The sequence below is a fragment of the Panthera onca genome, chromosome B4, assembly GCF_046562875.1.
Source record: "Panthera onca isolate mPanOnc1 chromosome B4, mPanOnc1 haplotype 2, whole genome shotgun sequence".
Taxonomy (NCBI): domain Eukaryota; kingdom Metazoa; phylum Chordata; class Mammalia; order Carnivora; family Felidae; genus Panthera; species Panthera onca.
The window spans coordinates 4689293-4709016 of NC_138345.1; the positions used below are offsets into that span (position 1 = coordinate 4689293).

At 55.7% G+C, this 19724-nt stretch overlaps 1 protein-coding gene and 1 long non-coding RNA gene across 2 annotated transcripts in view; both read left to right on the forward strand.

Moving 5' to 3' along the window:
• LOC132695146 (uncharacterized) overlaps positions 1 to 19724 on the forward strand; it is a 358351-nt gene that overhangs the window by 254242 nt on the left and 84385 nt on the right. The window lies entirely within an intron of this gene.
• LOC132695132 (calmodulin-like protein 3) lies at positions 12539 to 13780 on the forward strand. Its single transcript, XM_060659383.2, has one exon. The coding sequence runs from the start codon at positions 12713 to 12715 to the stop codon at positions 13160 to 13162; it is 450 nt and encodes a 149-aa protein (XP_060515366.1). The 5' UTR covers positions 12539 to 12712; the 3' UTR covers positions 13163 to 13780.

Below are 19724 nucleotides of genomic sequence, written 5' to 3' on the forward strand. Positions count from 1 at the left end.
GTGCTGCCTTCACCGAATGTGCCCCCCCCCCAGCCGAGTCCCTGCTGTGTCCCCAACCCTAAACACAAGTCACATTCCCCCACAGAGCAGCGCAGCGGGTGTTTCCATCCCTGGCCTTGGAACCAGGAAGCTGTGGGTGTCGTCCAGTCACAGGTGGTGCAGCCTGGGGCAGGTGACTTCACCGCAGAGGAGATAACACACACCTGCCTTATCAGGGCTGAGAGTGCGGGTCATTGCTGTCACCCCCTCCCCTGTGGGCCCAGAGCCAGCCCTCCGCCTGGGGCAGCTTCGGGCTCGTTTTCCTCCAGGCACCTTCTCGCAGGTCCAAGGACAAACGTCCCTGAAGCGGAGCGGGTGGCTATTCTAAGTTCTCAGATGGTCTCGGGCCGAGTTAAACACCTGACCCCACTGATGCTGGGGACCGCGTCTCCTCTTGCTCCCTGCTTCCGCTCCTAGTGCCGCAGAGCAGGTGCTCCGGGCGTCGAGTGAACTTCCACTGGACAGGAAAATGGTCACATGTTGAAGGCGCAGAAGTTGGAGATCATCTTTCCGGTTTAGATCCTTGTCCGAGCAAAGCTGTGATTCTTGGGCCACCAACGTGTCATGGAAAAGGGCAGAGGCCCTGCTGTCATGGGACTGTGTTAAAAAAGCAGGGTCTGGGGCGCCTGGGTGGCTCAGTCGGTTGAGCATCCAACTTCGGCTCAGGTCACGATCTCACGGTTCATGGGTTTGAGCCCCACGTCAGGCTTTGTGCTGACAGCTCAGAGCCTGGAGCCTGCTTCGGATTCTGTGTCTCCCTCTCTCTGCCCCTCCCCTGCTCACACTCTGTCTCTCTCTCTCAAAAATAAATAAACATTAAAAAAAAAAAAAAAGAGCAGGGTCTGTGTCTGCCCTGCGTTCAACACAGCGACCTGGCAGGGGCTGTGGGTAGTCGGTACCCACAGTTTGCCTAGACTTGCCGGGCACCTGGCAAGGGCCGTCCTTCCCCCTCCTCTTGGTCAACGACACACCCGGGAGCTTGGCAGGATGCAGATCTCTCTGCATGCGCTGTCCGCACACGTACGCAGCCCCAGTGACAATGGCACTCTAGCTACCCGGCACTTTCTGCAAGAAGGGCTTTGAGTACGGTATGTTTCCGGAGTCCTGAAATGGAGGCTTTCAAACACCGAGCATTTTAACTGTGGTGGGAACCTTTCCAAGGCGAGTCATATGTTGCATTTCCCATCGCTCGGAACAAGGGAGGAGGACCGTGCTTCCCATAGTTAGAGATGGTCTTGTCATCGTGTGCCACTGCCCACAGGGACGTGAGCAGGTGCATGGGCCAGGCGCTAGTTTGTCTGGACTTGCTGTAATTCCTCTGGCTGGCCAGTCCCACCTCCTGTCTGTAGTCAACTGTTATATTTCCGTGGGTCCCAGGCTTCGTTTCACAGAGATTACTGACATAACTTAAGGCAGAGCCAAAGTTTGCCAGGGGGAAAAAAAAGTTAACCAAACTTGTAAAGCAGCAACTTTAATTTATTAATTAATTAATTTTGAATTTTTTTTTAGTTTATTTATTCACTCATTCATGTAGAGACACAAAGAATGGGGAAGGGGGGAGGGAGGGAGAGAGAGAGAGAGAGAGGGAGAACCCCAAGCAGGCTCTATGCTGTCAGCGCAGAGCCCGACGCAGGGCTCCAACTCACCCACCATGAGATTATGGCCTGAGCCGAAGTCAGACACTCAGCCGAATGAGCCATCCAGACCCCCCTAGCAACTTTAATTTAAAACCGGTAATAAATCAATTGCTCTGAGGGGGCGCCCGGTGCTTCTACTGTATCTCTGACCTCAGGGCGAGATCCTAAAGCGTCAGGACCGCGGTTGCCTGAACAGCAGCTCAGAGCAGGTGGTCGTTTCCACGTGGGCACAGCTGCCTCACCCCCTCCCCTCTGACCTCTGCTCGGGGCACTGCTGTTCTCCCCATCTGGCAAGAAGTCGGGGAGGGAGCAGACCAGAGGAGTGACTGGGGCACACCCACGCGTCCCGATGCGCTGCTCAGAAAGGGTGAGTTAGGTCACAGTGCTCCCAAAGCAGTGGCCACGGGATCCCGTCCCTACCGGCAAGACTGAGGCCTGTGGCCTGCAGCCCCCAGCGCCCCCGCCACCCGGCCTTTTCTGTTTGCGACAGTTGGATGGCTCCGGCCGCCAGGGGAGAGAGAAAGGAGCTGGGCGGGGAGGTCGGGCACTAGGTCCCGGGAAAGATGGCTGCAAGGCCTCACGCGATGTGTCTCGGTGGCCCTGTGGCCGTCCCGCCGGGCCCGAGAAGCATCTGCCACTGTCTGAGCTTCAGGGTTGTCTGCTGTGAGAGGAGTGAATGAGGCCTGACCCTCAGGCCTCGCAGGCCGGTCCACGGGTCCGCTGGGCACGACAGCACACACAGGTGAGCGGTCAGCCCCTCTACCCTGCCCTTCCTCCCCAGGAGCTGACGTGCCCGGGCCAGCCGACCACCCGCAGGTGAATCACGAGGAGGCCTTCGTGTTTGCGACCTCCCGATCCGGGGCCTGACCCAGGAGGCTGTTTTTGACACAGAAGGTGTGAGGAAGAGGCTGGTGATTCTTGGATGTGACCGGGGACCAGGGGCGAGAGAAACCTCTGTGGTCCCAGCAGACAGGACCCAGGGCACTGTCAGTGGCTGCAAGATCGTGGCCCTAAGGAAACTGAGGATGGGGACTCCGTCTCCTCTGTGCCTGTCCTGGGAGCACTGACGTGGCAGAGACGGAGGGCGGTGGCTTACACCGGGTCAGAGCGGGGTGACGTGGCCTTCTGTGTGCCCTGCGCCGCACTAAGGGCTGCGATGGGTGACCTCATCCTGTCCTCACACAGCAGTGTATTCCCATCTTACAGATGCAGCAAGGGAGGCTTAGAGAAGGCACGGAACTCGTTCACGGAGGAGCCACTGGGCTCCCAGTGTCTGCGGACTTCAGCTGTCCTTCCCACGCCACCGAGGACCACCACACGCAGCTCAGGCAAGTCGTGGAGCCAGGGACAGCTGGCCGCCCCCTGGGGGGAGAAGGGCAAGGCAGGTGAAGCCACGGAATGCGCCAGAAGGAGGTGGCGCTTCGGCGGGCGCCCCGCCCCTCACCACGGCCTGGCTTCACAGCACATGGACCTGAGTGGGGTCAGTTTCTCCTTTTAAATTGGATAAGTTGGCAAATGTGCTTGGGGCGAAGACGGTCCTCGTGCGCTTCCATGAAATCCTTGGAAACGGTTTCTCGAGGAGCCATCATTCGTGGTAAGCCCGCGGCATCACCTCCTCTAGCCTGTATTTGCCCAGGTCCGCCATTATCCTCCTATCTTCTGGAACATTCTGGGACAAGCTGCCCTGATTCTCACTTGACTTTCTCTCTCCCTCGGTAACCTCATCTCCGGCTACACCCATCCCTTCGCTGGGGCTTTAACTCCCCTACTTTTAATCCAGTCTTCATCTGTGATTGTTCTTTTCCTTTTTCTTTTCTTTTCTTTTCCTTTCTTTTCTTTTCTTTTCTTTTCTCTTTTCTTTTTTTTTTTTTTTTGAGAAAGAGAACAAGTGGGGGAGGGGCAGAGGGACAGAGAGACGGGGAGGGAGAGAATCCCAAGTAGGCTCCACACTCACTTGGGGATTGAACTCATGAACCTCAAGATCATGACCTGAGCCGAAATCAAGAGCCAGACGCTCACCTGACTGAGCCACCCAGGCGCCCCCTCGTCTGTGGTTTTTAATGTCCCTGCCCCTCATTAAACATGGGGAAACAATGATTTGTTTTTTAAAGATCTCTAGACTTTAACTCCTTCCCTAAAAGCTTTCTTCACATTTTTAAAAGCATATCTGACTTGGGTGGCTCAGTCAGTTGGGCGTCCCACTTTGGCTCAGGTCATGATCTCACGGTTCATGGGTTCGAGCCCCGCGTCGGGCTCTGTGCTGACAGCTCAGAGCCTGGAACCTGCTTTGGATTCTGTGTCTGCCTCTCTCTCTCTGCCCCTCTCACGCTCTGTCTCTCTCTCTCTCAGAAATAAACATTAATAATTAAAAAAAAAAGCATATCTGACTAGTTTCTAGCATCTTGAAAAGAGGGCACAACTTTCTCTCCACCCCTGCTCACCCCTCTTACTAAGGTGTTAGTAACTTTCTGTTTTCTCACTAGAGCCCTCCTCATGCTCCCCCTGCCCCTCCCAGCACGTGAGCTGCATTCTTCAGCCTGACTAGTCCTGTGCGCCGTCAGAGAGAGCAGAAGTTTTGCTTCTACATGTTACTCTCTTTTTTCTGGCGCATAAATGCTGCCATTTATACTGGCTCATTTCCCTTCCTCGCATGTGTTCCAGGCTGTTATTTCCAGTGAAATAAGCTCCTTGTGCAATTGAGGTGTTCTAAACCAGTTCTAAATATTTGGGTTCGTGGTCATTTTTGTGTGTTTGTTTCCTCAAGCTACATTGCATTTTCCCGATGATGCATTTGAAATTTCTTCCTCCAGTTATGATAGATAGATGGACAGACAAATAGATAATAGATGATGGGTAGATGATAGATAGATAAGATAGATAGATAGATAGATAGATAGATAGATAGATAGATGCCATAATTTTTCACTTCCCATCCCACCTTGGAAAAGTGTTGCGGTGGGAGGGGCTCAGCACGCAGAGCCCTGCCCAGCCCTGCACGTCTTGAATGTTCCATCTCCCTTCCTGTATGGAAGCGGCACCCGCCCAGCGCCCCCCTCGCGGGCCCTCCACCCTGTCAAGTCTGGGGGTCGGATGCTGCTCACACCCTGACTCTGCAGGGAGTCCAAGCTGCCGTTCCAGGCTCCAGGAGGCAGAGGAGGACCAGCTTCCTGGTGCCACCTGGTCGCACAGAGACAGTGTAAATGCTGATCTCCACCCGTGTCTTCGCAAACATAGCCGTTCCCCTTTCCCCTCATCTGCCGAGACCTCAGAGCGGGCATGAAGCCGAAGGAAGTGTAGGCCTCGGGGGAGGTGGGGGGTGGGAGGTTGGGCCCATGGGGCAGACCTGTTGCTGGGCTCACCCCCACCCCTGTGTCAGGCCTCTCCTGCCGCCTCCTTTCCCTTTATCCATTGAGTTCCACTCCAGCTGAGCCACCCACGGAGGAAAATCTCCAAACTGAGCTCCCCTAAACCTTCCTTCCCCCGCTGACTGCAGGGGACTTCGCCCTGGGGCTTCCCACTGACGACCCTTGGGTCACACCATATCCACACCCTCCACTCCTTCCTCCTCCTTTCCTCAGTCGCCCCTTCTCCGAGTCCCCAAATCTGGCCTCTTCCAGGAAGGCAACGCTTGGTCCTGGGTGAGGTTTTTTTTGGTCACCTCTGTACTCCTTTAAAGACGAGGTCAGGAGCGGTCTCTTCTCTTCCTCCAACAGACAGAATCGCCACCGGGGTCGACATCAGTGGCGCTGAGTCGGGACTGGACCTCGAGACTCTTGGGTTCGCTCTGAGACGCTTGACCCCCGTGGTCGGTGACCCCAGAGTCGCGAGCCCCCCTGCCCTGTCCTCCCTGCCCACTGGACCAGGCCTTCCCGGGAAACCTGCGCTCTACTCCAGAAGAGTGGGCCGCCTTGGTCAAAGCCTTCCTCTTCTGTTCAGAAGTTTCTCCAGTGCGTGTTCTGTGCTGGGGCTGTGCTGGAATCCCAGAGTCTCCAGTGAACAAAACGCTCTCTCTGCCTTCGAGGTACTTGAGGCTGACCAGAGAGTCCCTTAGTAACTGGCAGTGCCCCTCGGGCCCCGGTCCTCGAAGCATGAAGAGCCAGGAGACCACCCCCCACGCCCCCACCCCCACCAAGGCCCGTATCTTGTGGTTCACTAAGTAGTTAACCAGATCCTTCAGTCTGATGGGTTATAACGTCCTTGTCCGGAAACGAAGGGGTTTAGACGGGAGGGTAACTTTCACAATCTCATTAGCAGGGGAAGCCCCTTTTCACATGAAATCTTACTTGGATGGTGAATAACAGTTAACCTTTATTAAGCTTTTACTGTCCCAGCCACCCTTCGGAACCCCCTCGTGTAGGAATCTGTAGTGCCCTGTGCTACGGCTGTGCTTCAACGAGCAAGTTCAAAACCATTGGGTTGGGGCGCCTGGGTGGCTCAGTAGGTTAAGCGGCCAACTTCGGCTCAGGTCATGATCTCACAGTCCGTGAGTTCGAGCCCCGCGTCGGGCTCTGTGCTGACAGCTCAGAGCCTGGAGCCTGTTTCAGATTCTGTGTCTCCCTCTCTATGACCCTCCTCTGTTCATGCTCTGTCTCTCCCTGTCTCAAAAATAAATAAAAAATTAAAAAAATAAGAAAATTAAAAAAAAAAAAAAAACATTGGGTGAGGGGATACCTGGGCCGCTCAGTCAGTGAAGCATCTGACTCGGTCACGATCTCACGGTCTGTGGGTTCAAGCCCCATGCTGGGCTCTGTGCTGACAGCTCTGAGCCTGGAGCCTGCTTCGGATTCTGTGTCTCCCTCTCTCTCTGCCCCTCCCCTGCTCTCTCGCTCTCTTTTTCTCTCAAAAATAAATAAACATAAAAAAAAAAAAAAAAAAGCAACAACACTGGGGGAATGACTTCCAAAGGGAGTTGTGCACTTTGCTAAAGCACTTTGCCTCCTTCGAATCACCTCCCCAGGTACAGAGCCCATGCCCCAAACACTCCTGCTTCCTCCGCTGGTCACGTGCTCCCTGGCAGGCACACATGTGCTCACGTGGACACTTGAGCCCCACGCACACACAAGCGCGCACACACGCTTTCTGGACTGAATGAAAGGTTTTCATCACAATCGTAAACTTCAAAGGCTTAGAACTTGGAAGAAACACTCTTCCTGCCTCTTAGTGAGTTCCAGACCCCTCGGGGAAGTGTGTGGTTCTCTTGAAGGTAATTACCACACCCTTGTGCTTGGTTGGGGGCGGGGGGGGGGGGGGGCTTAAACCCGCTTAGCCAATTATCAAACGTAGCTGGGTATCAGAAGATTTGTTAAATGTACCTCTAGCCCCTCAGCAACATTACCTCATTTAATGTTTACTGTTGGTCATTTTTTTTTTCAAAACATCAAATATCAAAAAAGTAAAAACAACAACAACAAAAAGAAAAAACATCAAATATCAGATTTGAAAGGCCGGTGAGTCATACAAAGGGGCCCTTCCAGAACCAACACACTCTCCTCCCTGCTCTGCTCTCCTCTACCCTGCCTTCCCCAAGGCCAGTCCAGGAGGCTTCACCTGCCCCGAAGTTCGTGGTAGGAGCAACCAGTGAGCTTGGTGAGTTAACCTGGAGAAAGTCACCAATCCTGGCAGGTGTTTTAAAAAAAAATCATCCTTGGGGCGCCTGGGTGGCTTAGTTGGTTAAGCATCTGACTTCGGCTCCGGTCATGACCTCACAGCTCATGGGTTCGAGCCACGCGTCCGGCTCTGTGCTGACAGCTCGGAGCCTGGAGCCCGCTTCGGATTCCGGGTCTCCCTCTCTCTCTGCCTCTCCCCCGCTTGCGTTCTGTCTCTCTCTCTCTCTCTCTCTCTCTCTCTCTCAAAAATAAACATTAAAAAAAATCATCCTTCTTGCAGGAAAACAGGAAGTTCGAGAAGACATCTTAACTTGCCTGGTTGCTTTTATTGTGGGATTTAGGACTAATTTGCTTTCATTTGGGGTGATCATTTAATACTGATTTAATCAAAGTGGCTGTCAGTATACAGGGCACTTTGTGTCCGTCCTGCTGCCTCTTCGTAAATGCACCGAGTGAGAGGTGCTCAGCGACACCGGAGGCCTTGGCCTCAGCAGGTGAGCTGCTAAGGAGCTCGACGGTACCTAAACAGGTGGCCTTGGTGCAGGGTGGGGCACCCGTGGAGGCTGACCTCAGGCGGGCTGCCTGGTAAAAGCAGTGGGAGTGGACATGAGGACCCGTTGACACAAGGGGATCCAGGAAACTCTCAAAAACAGTCTGATTGTTTGTTTCCTCTGCAGTGGACTTCATTCTGCAGGTGAGGCCTCAAATCATAAAAGTGAGCACTCCTGCACTTTATGACCCAGCGGAAGGCCATGCACGGTGTCTCATGAGCTCTGGGAAACGCGTTCTCACATCGTGCACAAGCCTCCTAAACATGATGTCACCGGTTACTTATCAGATTTCTCAATTAAACAACTCACGCTCTGATCCAGAACCGCCTTCTCCTCCCTGAACTCAAACTCCAGCCCAGCCTAGCCCAGGACAGCCCTGGTCATAAAGACTGACCAAAAGTCACTCCAAGAGTGACTTCAGATTCATGCCCTGAATCTGGAAGCCATCCAGTTTGTCGTATTTTGTTATAGCGACCCAAACACATTACGACAACGTGTTTATATTCATACTGGAGGGCCGGAGGTAGATGAGCAAGGGTTAGGGCTGTTAATCAAGAGAGAGAGAGAGAGAGAGAAAACTCTCATGGCCACACTCAGCCTCACCCATTCTCGAAGGGCACAGAGGCATGACTGGTTGACGAGACTGGGGAATCCTAATCTATATCTTCATAGCACCCAGCAAGAGAGGCATATCCACGAGGGTGCCGCATGAATTCTTTTTAACAAAAACTATTACAGTGCCAATTCAGAGAGAAGAGAAATACCTTGGGTTATCTACTCTTCAGAGGAAGTTGCTGCAGCAGGCAGTCCCCTGGATGTGTGTCTCATGAGGTCATCATCAACACCATATTCTGTAGGGTCCACACTGTCCCTGCCAAGATTCCAGCGTCCTCAGTACCTCTTACCTCCAGCCCGGGGAGTCCTACACTCAGTTCAGACATGGTTCTCAACACTCCACCGTTGTGGGCCTCCAAGTGTGTTCCAAGGATCCGTGGGAGGGGAGGGTGTCCCCAGTACCCTCTCTGAGGGTCTGGGAGGCCAAACTATTCTCCTAATAATACGAAGACATTATCTGCTGTGTTCATTGCGTTGACGTCTTGCACTGGGGCCAAAGCAGTGGAGGGTAAAATCCCTAGCCCTCTAGCATGAATCAAGGCTCCTGTGCTAGCAATCATCATACACTTCACTGAACTGAAAAAACAAAAAGCCAGTTTCACTTAACAATGTTCTTGGAGAAGTAGTGACATTATTACTTGATGAAGTTTCAACCCTTGTAGGCACATCTTTAATACGCTGCTAAACATTGACATACAGCATTTGCCATAAGAAAGGTGCCCTCGTGAGCCCATGTGTAATGGGGAAGCTTTTGTCATGGACCGCCATTTTTATTGGAAAGAACAGCTGATATGACACCACATGGTTGCTCCAGACCTGGTATTTGGCAGACATTTTGTTTCAAAAAATGGGGAGGTGAGCTTGTCACTTTAAGAAAAACAATCGGTAGTCTTTGTTGTCAATGATAAAATTTGAGCTTTCAAATAAAAATTAGAATTTTGGAAATTCCATACCTGTCACTGTGAGCTTGAGACTTTCTGATACTTTCCTAATAGGATTGTTGGTGATATGAAAGAATGTGATTTTTAAAAAAATCTTTAATGTTTATTTATATTTGAGACAGAGAGAGAGAGAGAGAGAGAGAGAGAGAGACAGAGCATGAGTGGGGGAAGGGCAGAGAGAGAGGGAGACACAGAATAAGAAGCAGGCTCCCGGCTCTGAACTGTCAACACAGAGCCCAATGCAGGGCTCAAACCTGCCAGCCGTGAGATCATGACCTGAGCTGAAGTCGGACGCTCAACCGACTGAGCCACCCAGGTGCCCCATGAGATTTTTATAATTTTATCTGCAACGGGTCAACCTTCAGAAGATCTACAGAACTCAGTGAACCAATATTGTCCAAAGGAACAAAGCAGAGCATGACACAATCACGAAGCCCAAGAGTGACCAATGGATTTTAATGTGACAGTACGAGAAAGATCATTGATGTGGCTTCGGATCCCACACTGCAGCTAACCTTTGAGAAACCACCACTCGTGGAATGTTGATATAGCACCGAAGAAAAATACCCGCCAATACCTGAGTCATGTAGACGTTCTCCGTTTCCAGCTGCGTATCCGTGTGAAGCTGGGTTAGTCTGTACTTCGTATCAAAACATCCTCCCACAGACCAGTGCAGCAGAAACAGACATGCTTCCACAAAACCAGACACACGAAGCGATCTGCGACGTTGTTTTTATTAGTTTTATTAATAATCAATTAATAAATAATAATAATTAATAAATAAGTTATTAGTTTTATCAATAATTAAAACTATTATCTTTTTATTTTAGAAATAGATCTCTCATAAAACTACAGTATATCTGTTAACATGCAATGAGTTTTTTACTCCTATTTTTTTAAGTTACAAATGAATGTAGAAAAATATAGCTAGATACTTGAATTTTTTTCCGGTTGTAATTTCAACTCCAGAACATACTGGTTGGTGTAGCCCACATACACAAAGGCCTTTTGGCGTTCTCGATAATTTTAAATGTGTAGATGGGTCCCAGGATCAAAAATGTGTTCTCGGGGAGGGCTGCAGGGAGAGGATGGCAGAAAGCCATGAAATAAGAGCGAGTTTCCTAACCAGTGAGGCTGCCACAGCTTAGCCCATCCCAGCACTGTCCTTTGTGAGTCATGAGTACCTTTGTTTAAAATCCTTACTGAGCTCTCTTTCAACATGCCTTTTTGAAGAACTCGCTTAGGGCGAGGGCTGGATGTTGGAGCCACGGCACCACGATCCAGAAACCTGCAGGCACCCATCGGCCACTTACCCTCTTGCGGGTGAAGTAGGCAGGAAGCGAGAACGTATGCGTCCATCACGGGGACTGTCTCACGAGCTCTCCCACGATGCTAGCCCTTGGCTCTCCAGGACACCATGTCGCTTACACGCTTGTGTCCAGTGGTCCCTCGGCCTCCTGCTACTGCCCTCGTGTTATCTCATGACTACATCCCCTTGGGGGTGCGATTTCAGCTTATGAATTCTGGGAAGACATACTCAGACCATAACATCCAGCTCATCAATTCTTCCATGGATCACGCCTTTGGCTTCCTATGTAAACCCAGCCCAGACCCAAACTGGATGAGCTGGGTGTCATTGCCAACCCCAAGGTCACTCAGACTTTCTATGTCATCATCTGGGAGGTTTGTAGTTCTGCATTTCCCATGTGGGTCTGTGATCCATTTTGGGTTACTTTTCGGGAAGGGCGTAAGGTCTGTGTCCAGATTCACTTTTTTTTTTGCACATGGACGCCCAGCTGTTCCATCACCGCTTGTTGAAAAGACTACCTTGTATTTCCTTTGCTCCTTAGTCGCTTGTGTTCTGCGAGTCTATTTCTGGGCCCTCTGTCCTGTTCCATTAATCTATGTGTCCACTCTTTTGCAGTCCTACTCCATCCTGATTACTGTGGCTTTACAGGAAGTCTGGTGGTGTCGTCCTCCTTTGCTCGTCTCCTGCCGTATCATGGTGGTTCTCTGAGCGTCTCTCCCAGTTTGGATTTCCGTGGATTCCCACAGGCAGCGTGGCCTCTTGTCACTAGGTGCGTGGTCATTTCCCCAGGCTCCCTGGGGGCAGGAATGTGTGCTCGGTGAGCATCCCATTTTGCGTTCTTGAGACCATCTCCTCTTACAAATACCCCCTTGCTTCTGCTCTTCTCCCCCAAAACCCAGGTCCAGACTTTCGGACATGCCTTTGCCTGTCTTCCCATTCATCAGAGAATAGAACGTGACTCCCCCACCGCATCTGAGGAGATGTGCCCTTCCTCATGTCCTTCTCTCCCCTCATCCATCAGGCTGCAGCCACACTGGCCGACTTTCTGTCCCTTGGCCATGCCACGCCCTCTCCCCACCCACCGCGTGGGCTTTGAGCCTGCTCAGCCTGCCTGCCGGGAAGACACCTCCTTCCCTTCAGGTCACCCTCCAGTGCCACCTGTGAGAGAAGCCTTCCCTGACCACCGCTGTGGAGGTGACCTGTCCGTGCTCTCCCCACCAGCACCCCTGTGTCTTCCTTCATGGCACCTGTCACAATATCCACGAATCTCATCGTTTGGTTTACTCGCCAGCTAGCTGTCTCCGGGAGGGAATACAAACTTCTGGAGGCCTGGGAGTTGCCTGTCTTGTCCCTGGCTCTATTCCCAGCTTCTAGAACAGTACTTGCACACAGTAGGCCCTCGATACATATGGAGGAGTGAACACGTTGGAGGAAAACCTTCTCCATTCATGTTTCTTCTGAAGGTGAGAAGACAGTCTGCTTCCACCTGAAGGAGAAAGCCTTTGTTCGTTCTCTGAAAACCCTCTTGGGAAAGCGAGGGCTTTCAGGCTTTGGGAATCCGGACAAGGAAACGAGTTCCCTTCAGGCCAAGGCAACCTCTGCCTTTCATCCTGCCCGAACTTTCCCAGAAGGGAAACTACTCGTTTCACTGAGTGCAGGGTCTGGCGATGGGGCAGGAGGAGGGGACAGGGAGTCCCCGCGGGGGGTTCCCAACAGCTGCCAGTGGGGCGGGCGGGAGCAGCTCACACACACACACACACACACACACACGCACGCGTGCGCGCACACGGGCGCTGGCCGCAGCCCAACCCTCCACCGGCCCGTTCCTGGTGCCGACTCCTGTTCCAACAGTGCCCGGCCCCGGGCAACCGCGGGGCGGGGAGTCGGGGTGCCAGCGGAGCCCTGCTCCTTCTTAAGCGCCCGCCAGTCAAGCCCGGGCCAGACGGCCAGCCAGCCGGCGCCCCTAGTGCGGCCACCTGTCCCCCGGAGCCCGGCCGCTGCCACCGCTCCCTCCATGGCCGACCAGCTGACGGAGGAACAGGTGGCCGAGTTCAGGGAGGCCTTCTGCCTGTTCGACAAGGACGGGGACGGCGCCATCACCACCCAGGAGCTGGGCACCGTCATGCGGTCCCTGGGCCAGAACCCCACGGAGGCCGAGCTCCGGGACATGGTGGGCGAGATCGACCGTGACGGCAATGGCTCCGTGGACTTCCCTGAGTTCCTGGGCATGATGGCCCGGCAGCTGAGGGGCAGGGACAGCGAGGAGCAGATCCGGGAGGCCTTCCGCGTGTTCGACAAGGACGGCAACGGCCTGGTGAGCGCGGCCGAGCTGCGGCACGTGATGACCAGGCTCGGGGAGAAGCTGAGCGACGACGAGGTGGACGAGATGATCCGGGCCGCCGACGTGGACGGGGACGGCCAGGTCAACTACGAGGAGTTCGTGCACATGCTGGTCTCCAAGTGAGGGGCTGCCCGGCTTGGCCGAGGGCTCTGCCTCCGGCTCGGGCGGGAACCTCGGCCTGGCATGGCTCCCTGCACCCCTCCCGCCCGCCTGGGCTCTGCTTCTCCCCCGCCCGGGTGATTCCACCCCGCTTCCTGCACCTCACTCTGTCGCCTTCTCTCCTGCCGACCCTCCCCCGGCCTCTTCTCAGCCGGAATGACACGGGCCACCCTCGAGCCCAGCAAACGCCAGGTGCCTCTGAAACTCAGGAGTAGCAGTGACGTCACTGCCCTGACGGTGACCTGGGGAGGGCGCAACGTGGCGTCACAGAGCCCTCTGGGCTGGGACCTGCGGGCCGCTTAGCCCTGGGGCCAGGGCAGCGGGAACCCCAGCGCCTGGGGGGTTTCAGAGCCACTGTGGCCAGAAGGCTCCCTCTGCGGGCGGGAGGGGCCCGGCCCGGGGGAGAGGCTGACAGAGACATTGACACTTGAGCTCCGGCTTCCTGGGAGACACCCCCTCTTTCCACCGGGTGCTTGCTTGTCTGCGATTCATCCTTTGAGGCCGGTAGTAAAGCTGGGCTCAGTTGTAACATGTTCCTGTTCAGCTTCACGGAGGGAAATGTGAGCGAGAGGGAGAGGGAACCACAGGGGATAATAAAACGTTTGCGTCCCCGTCGTGGCTCCTTCTGTTCTGGCTCCGCGGAAACGATCCTTGTTGCTAGTCCAGCGTTTAAATGAGGCGGGGTCTCCATTTTTGTGCGTTTTGGAGAGGCGATGAAACCTAGCAGTGGAGAGCGTAATGAAAAGAGAGAAGCCTAAGGAAGGCAAACCTTGAATGTTTATTTCAAGTAAAATGGAGAAGTCAGTAGCAAGGAGCAGTTAAGAGGCAGCACAGAGCCCTGGAGACCCGGGCGGGTTACAGGTGGGAAGGCAGCCTGATGGTGGGTTTCTGTCACCTTCGGTCTCCGGGATGCGCCATGCTCTGACGGTACAGGACCGGGGGGGGGGGGGGTGGATGCGAGCCACCTGTCCAGCCCCTGAGATGGTTATTCCCGCATTTGCTGGCATCCCTCAGAGGCCGCACCGGATCACCCGGGGGTCAGAGAGACCTTGCCCAGGTTGAGGCGGTGTTTGGTGCCGTGGATGCTGCCCCGAGGCTCTCATCAACTCACGCAATGTGGCTGTCGGCCCTGGGAGGGTCACAAAGCCCCTGGCCCATCTTGCCTTAAGTCCTTTCCCCCAACACCCCGTCCCCACCACGCGTGTTTCCTCGTGTGTACAATGAAGAACATGGGCACCGGGGCCAGACAGACTGGACTCTCCAGGCTTGTGCCTGCAGCTGGCTGCTGACGGCCCGGAGCGCTCTGCTTCTCCGTGAGGCTAGCAGGTGTTCCCGCAGCCCCTCCTGGGCGCTGGGCACCGTCGTGAGCACCCTGCGGGCACAGGAGCCCGCCACGAGCCTGTGCACGAGCTGCGTCAGCAGCCTCCCCGTCTCGCAGACGAGGAAGCTGAGACATGCAGAGCTTGAGAAATCTGCCGGATGCCCCACAGCTGGGAGGTGACGGGGCCGGGATTGCACGCAGGGCTGTGCCCTCGGCCACACTGCGCGGCCTCTCCATTGCCCCTTCGCCTCTGCCGTGACTGAGGACTCTGATAGTGCCTCTCTCGAGCACCTGTGAGCGTTAGAAATCATCTCCTTAACATGCCCGGCATGCAGTAGGCGCTTAATAAATGACAGCTGCTGTTGCCATCGTCTTTAGGCGACCCCTGCAGCTCTAACTCTCCGTGTGGCCTGGCGACTTGGCCTTGGCCTCCACCGAGGAAATTCCGCCCCTGAGTCCAAGGGAAAAGACGAGGCGGGAAGGGGCTGGGGCCGAGAGGACACTGAGGCAGGGTCTGGGGCAGGAATGCCCCAACGCAGTGCAGCTGGGAAGGCCCTCCCGGCGTGGGAGAGGAGGGCGGGCCTGACTGCAGGCCCTTTTGGCTGGGCCGGGGGCTGAGCCTGATGGAGCTGAGCCTCCCCGCAGCCCCCGACCGCCGGGATTGGCAGAACGCCTACAGGTCGTGCACTGGCAACACGTCCACGTGCCGGATGGAGCGTCCAGATGTCAGGGCCGCCGCTCCCTCGGGGCGCCCAGCCAGCCGTCACCGCAGCGGTTCAGACGCGCATGATGGTCCCACCTGCCAGGGGGAACACTGACGTCACCCTCCAGGGACAAAAGGATTCCACCTCCTAAATGCTTCAGGAAGGGAAGGGGCAGGTGAGGGACCGGCTGGCTTCAGAGGTCTTCCTCCACCGCGCTCAGCGTCAACCAGGTCCCCGCCGTGGCGCGTGGGCCCGGCTGGAGAGTGGGCATTTAACCCCTGCTTTCCCGCTGTTGGCCCAGCTCAGCCCTTGCGAGTATGGGGGACCTGTGTGCCTGCTGACACACAGCTAGAAGGGGACGAGGCGTCTCTGTGCGCCTTCCACCCAGCCTCCCGCTGATTCAGGCGAAGCAGGTCTTAGAATCGCAGGCGTCTTGTGGGAACTGCCCTGCGGGCATTTTAACGGGCTTTGGGGGCTCCCGTGGGGAGTCCGTGGGCCAGCGCAGGAGCGAGCGGTTGTGCAAAGACCTCCTGATGAGCCCCTGACCCTCCTTCAGGTGTTCCCGGAGCCGGGCTGCGGGTGAGGGCCCGGGCAGGCTGGAAAGAAGGTGACAAGCTCCCCACCACCCCCAGAGACCCCCAGAGACCCCAGACCACCGCCTGCCGTTTCCATCACTTCCATCATGAGGCCAAGCAGCAGGTAGGACACACACCCTCCAGGATCCCTCAGACGCAGATCACTGATATCAATGGGGTTCTCTTCTGTTCATAGGTGGGAAACGGAGGCGGCAAGGTCAAGGTGGGCCAGAGCTGAGAACGTTCCCTCCTCTCCCCTCCCCTTGGTTTTACTCTCCTGAATGCACTTTTTGAAACACGTTCGCCATCGTCCCTTCTCATTCAAGCAAGGTCATCAGCCAGTTGGGCCACATGGCTCAGCCCCTCCCCCAGCCTGAGGGATTAGGGACAGGGACACCAGCCCGAGGGGACGCGGTTGGGCAGGGGCTCCCTGATTCTGTGGGGTCCCCTGCCTTGGCTGGTGGTCCAAAACCTACCGTGCGTGTGTGAGCCTCTGGCCGTGCCTGGAAGGCACACGGGGCCCTCCTGGCAGCCACCTCCATGAGGGACATGGCTCTGACTCAGTGCATCCTGTGTCACTCATCAGGCTCGGGCCCCTCAGTACACCTGTGTGTGTCTTCAGCCCCCTCCACACGTCCACTCTGTCATCCTTCCTGTTCGTCCTTCCCACACGGCCAGGCCAGGACCTGTCTCGTGTCCCCTGACACCAAGGTGGATATCTGTAAACTGTGGTCCACATAATATGTAGGTCCCCGGCCTTGCAGAAGGTCAGGCAGGGGGCAACCTGGGCTCTGGAGCACCAGAGAGGAGCCCCTGTAAGGTCCTGGACTAGAGAGAGTCCCGGAGGGTGTAAGGACCCCGCAGACCAGCTTCCTTTGCAGAGTCTCTTAGGAACAGCCATCCCTCCCCCACATTCCCTGTTTTTTTTTCAATCACTGAAGAATTGGACCTAACCTCCCTTCATCCCCCCAAAAGGTGCTATCTGACCGCAGTTTCAGAAGAACATTCCATCCAGCCCTGGGGAAGGAATTTATAAATATTACCATAGGCTTCTCATACCAAGCCTCTCATAAATCAGCGCTCGGGGCTCCTGGACCTCCCAGACTATATAAAACCACTCCTGTGTTTCCAATTTTAAGTCAAACACAGCCCAGCCCTGCTGGCCTCTGTTGATCCTCACGGATTCCTGGGGCTGATCAAAGGGTCCCCCAGCCAGCCAGCTAAAAAACGACTCTCTGGTGCCCGTTGGAGAATTTAAAATGAAAACGCATGTATGAGGTAGGGACTGCCCCGTGGTGAATGGAAGCAGTGGGGGAGACGGGGTGTGTTTCTCCCCCAAAAGGCAAAGCACAAACAAAGAGAAGATTTCTGAGGAAGATCTGGGCCCCGCCCACCTGCAGACCTCCCACCATCTGCTTTTCTGGTGGTTGTTTCCCTAACAGCCAGGAGCCTGGACCCACCCAGAGGGGGCAAGGGAGTCGGACCCGGAACCGGAAAGGACCCTCCCTGACCCTTTTGCCAAGTGCTGGGCGCCGGGAGGAAGGGACAGTCGGGGATGCGCCATGGGAGTCAGGCTCGGATAGACCTGGGGAGGGTAACACGGTGTCCACACCCCCAGGAGAAAGTACCTATGGGGACGGTCAGCAACGAGGTTCTTGCACAGTCCCCCAAACACCTTCTCTCGGGTCTTCCGTTGCTTTCTAGTGTGTTCCGAATTAGCAGGGAGGGGACAGGAGCCAGGCACTTGGCCCAGAAGCAGGGGAAACACCTGAGCTAAATGTTGGGTGGGTGCAGGCTGGCCACCTCGTGCTGCCCTGCAGGGCTGGAGTAACCGAGCATCTGCGGCACCACCCCCCCCCCCCCCACCCAAAAACCAGCCCGTGCAAGCCTGCCAGCCACAGGCGGGGCTCGCCCCTCTCAGTCCCCGCTGAGCTGGTCTCGTCTACAGGTCACTACATGCCCCCCAGGCTCCAGTTTGGACGGCTTCCCTGTGATAGAGGCACGGCTCACTCTGAGGGAGATGCTTACCCCCCCTCCCCCCACCCTGGGACCAGGACCTCGTGAAATGCTGCATGAGCGGCCCTGACTCATTTACGCCTCAAAACGGGCGGTGTGGCAGCTACGCTTATGAGCCCATTTCAGAGAAGGGAAGACTGAGACCTCGAGCGTTCAAACAACGTCCCCAAAGTCACACATCTAGTACATTCGAGTTCGAAGCTGGGTCTGACTGGCTCCAAGCTCCCCCTTCAGCACCACCACCAAGAAGCTTCTCTGAGCAAGCAGCCTGAGACCGGGGGTAAGCTGGTCTTACGGAAGCTATGGGAGCTGCAGCGGGGCGGCAGAAGGCATGGAGCAGGAAAGGCCTCGGAGAGACCACCGCCACTGGGCAGCATTTGGGCAACCACCGCCACTGGGCAGCATTTGGGCAACCAGCACCTGGAGGAGAGAAAGACCTGGAACAGAGCTGAGGAACCCAGGAACCAGGAGCCACGAGAGCCGCTGGGTCACAGTTCAGGTGGCCTCAGAGGGGGTGCCGTCAAAAGGTCCTGGGGGCGCCGGGATGGCTTCGTCGGTTGAGCGTCCGATTCCTGGTTTCCGCTCAGATCACGATCTCACGGTTTCGCGAGTTCGAGCCCCGCAGCGGGCTCTGTGCTGACAGTGAGGAGCCTGCTTGTGATTCTCTCTCTCCCTCTCTGTCTCTCAAAGAAACGTTTAAGGAAAGAAAAGAAAAAAAGGCCCCACAACCCAGGGCACCTCTTCACCCTCCCGCCCCGCTGCTGGCGGTGAACGTGGGCGTGGGCGCTGCTCCTCCTGGGAAGCAGAGGCAGCCACGTCACCAGGACAGAATATGCTCCGGCCGCATCTTTGTGACAGGAGATGTGCGTCAGTACAGAGCTCTGTGCAGGTGTCTCTCTGGCCACAGCTGGGCCCAGGCCTCTGTCATCGTACAGAACAGCTGGGCAACGTCTGGGCCCAGGGAGAGCCCTGCCTCCCACCCAAAGTCACATCGCAGGGTCCAGGTGATGGGCAATCAGAAAAGACACATGTCCTCTATTACAGGTTGAATGATGTCCTCCCCCCCCCCCCCCCAAAAATTCAGACCGCAGAATGAGACCTTAGTTGGAGACAGGGTCTTTATGGAGACAATCGAGTTAAAACAAGGACGTTAGGGTGGGTCCCCAATCCAATACTGTTGATGTCCTTACAAGAAGGGGACATCTGGAGACAGAGGGACGACCATGTGAGCACACAGGGAGAAGACGGTGTCTGTGCGCCCGGGAGAGCAGCCCCAGGAGGAGCCAGGGGCGCCCACACCCGGATCTCAGGCTTGCGGCCTCCAGATGTGAGGTGTTTACGGCCCCCGGGGCCAAGGTGGCTTGTGACAGCAATGCCAGCAAATATGTCCCCAGAGGGAGGCTGGACGTATTCGCAGACCCCTTTCTTCCTCTGAGCCCCAGCACGGCTGCTGGGGGCCCGTCCGGAACTGACTTCCTCCTGGGCTCTGTGGGCAGCTCAGCCAGTCGGCCGCCCCTGGCTCTGGAGAAGGTGCGGACAGGAAGGAGGGGGGAGGAACATTCCACACGGTGCAGGGCAAGGCTTTCCATGCATTCTGCCGCTGCGTCACAGACTCGGGAGCGGCTGTTGGTGTCGGAAGCCCGGCTCAGCACGTCGGGGGGTAGTCAGCGTGACGAGGCCCAGGGAGGCCCGGGTGCGGCCTCTCCGTCCCTGTGCGCGGACACACACAGGCCCGAGGTGGGGATAGACACGCCCCCCCGTAGAGCCTTAGATCCGCTCATCGTCTCAGGTTATCTGGCCTAATCTCCCACCCGGGACCAAAGGCCTCAAAGGGACAGCATCCCGGAAAGGTGGCAACTTTGTACGTCCCAGGAATGCGTCCACCTAGGAGAGCTCAAGGCCAATTGTCC

Bases quoted from the DNA above. Each gene is read 5' to 3' on its own strand.
- LOC132695132 (XM_060659383.2), top strand. From the start codon at position 12,713: ATGGCCGACCAGCTGACGGAGGAACAGGTGGCCGAGTTCAGGGAGGCC.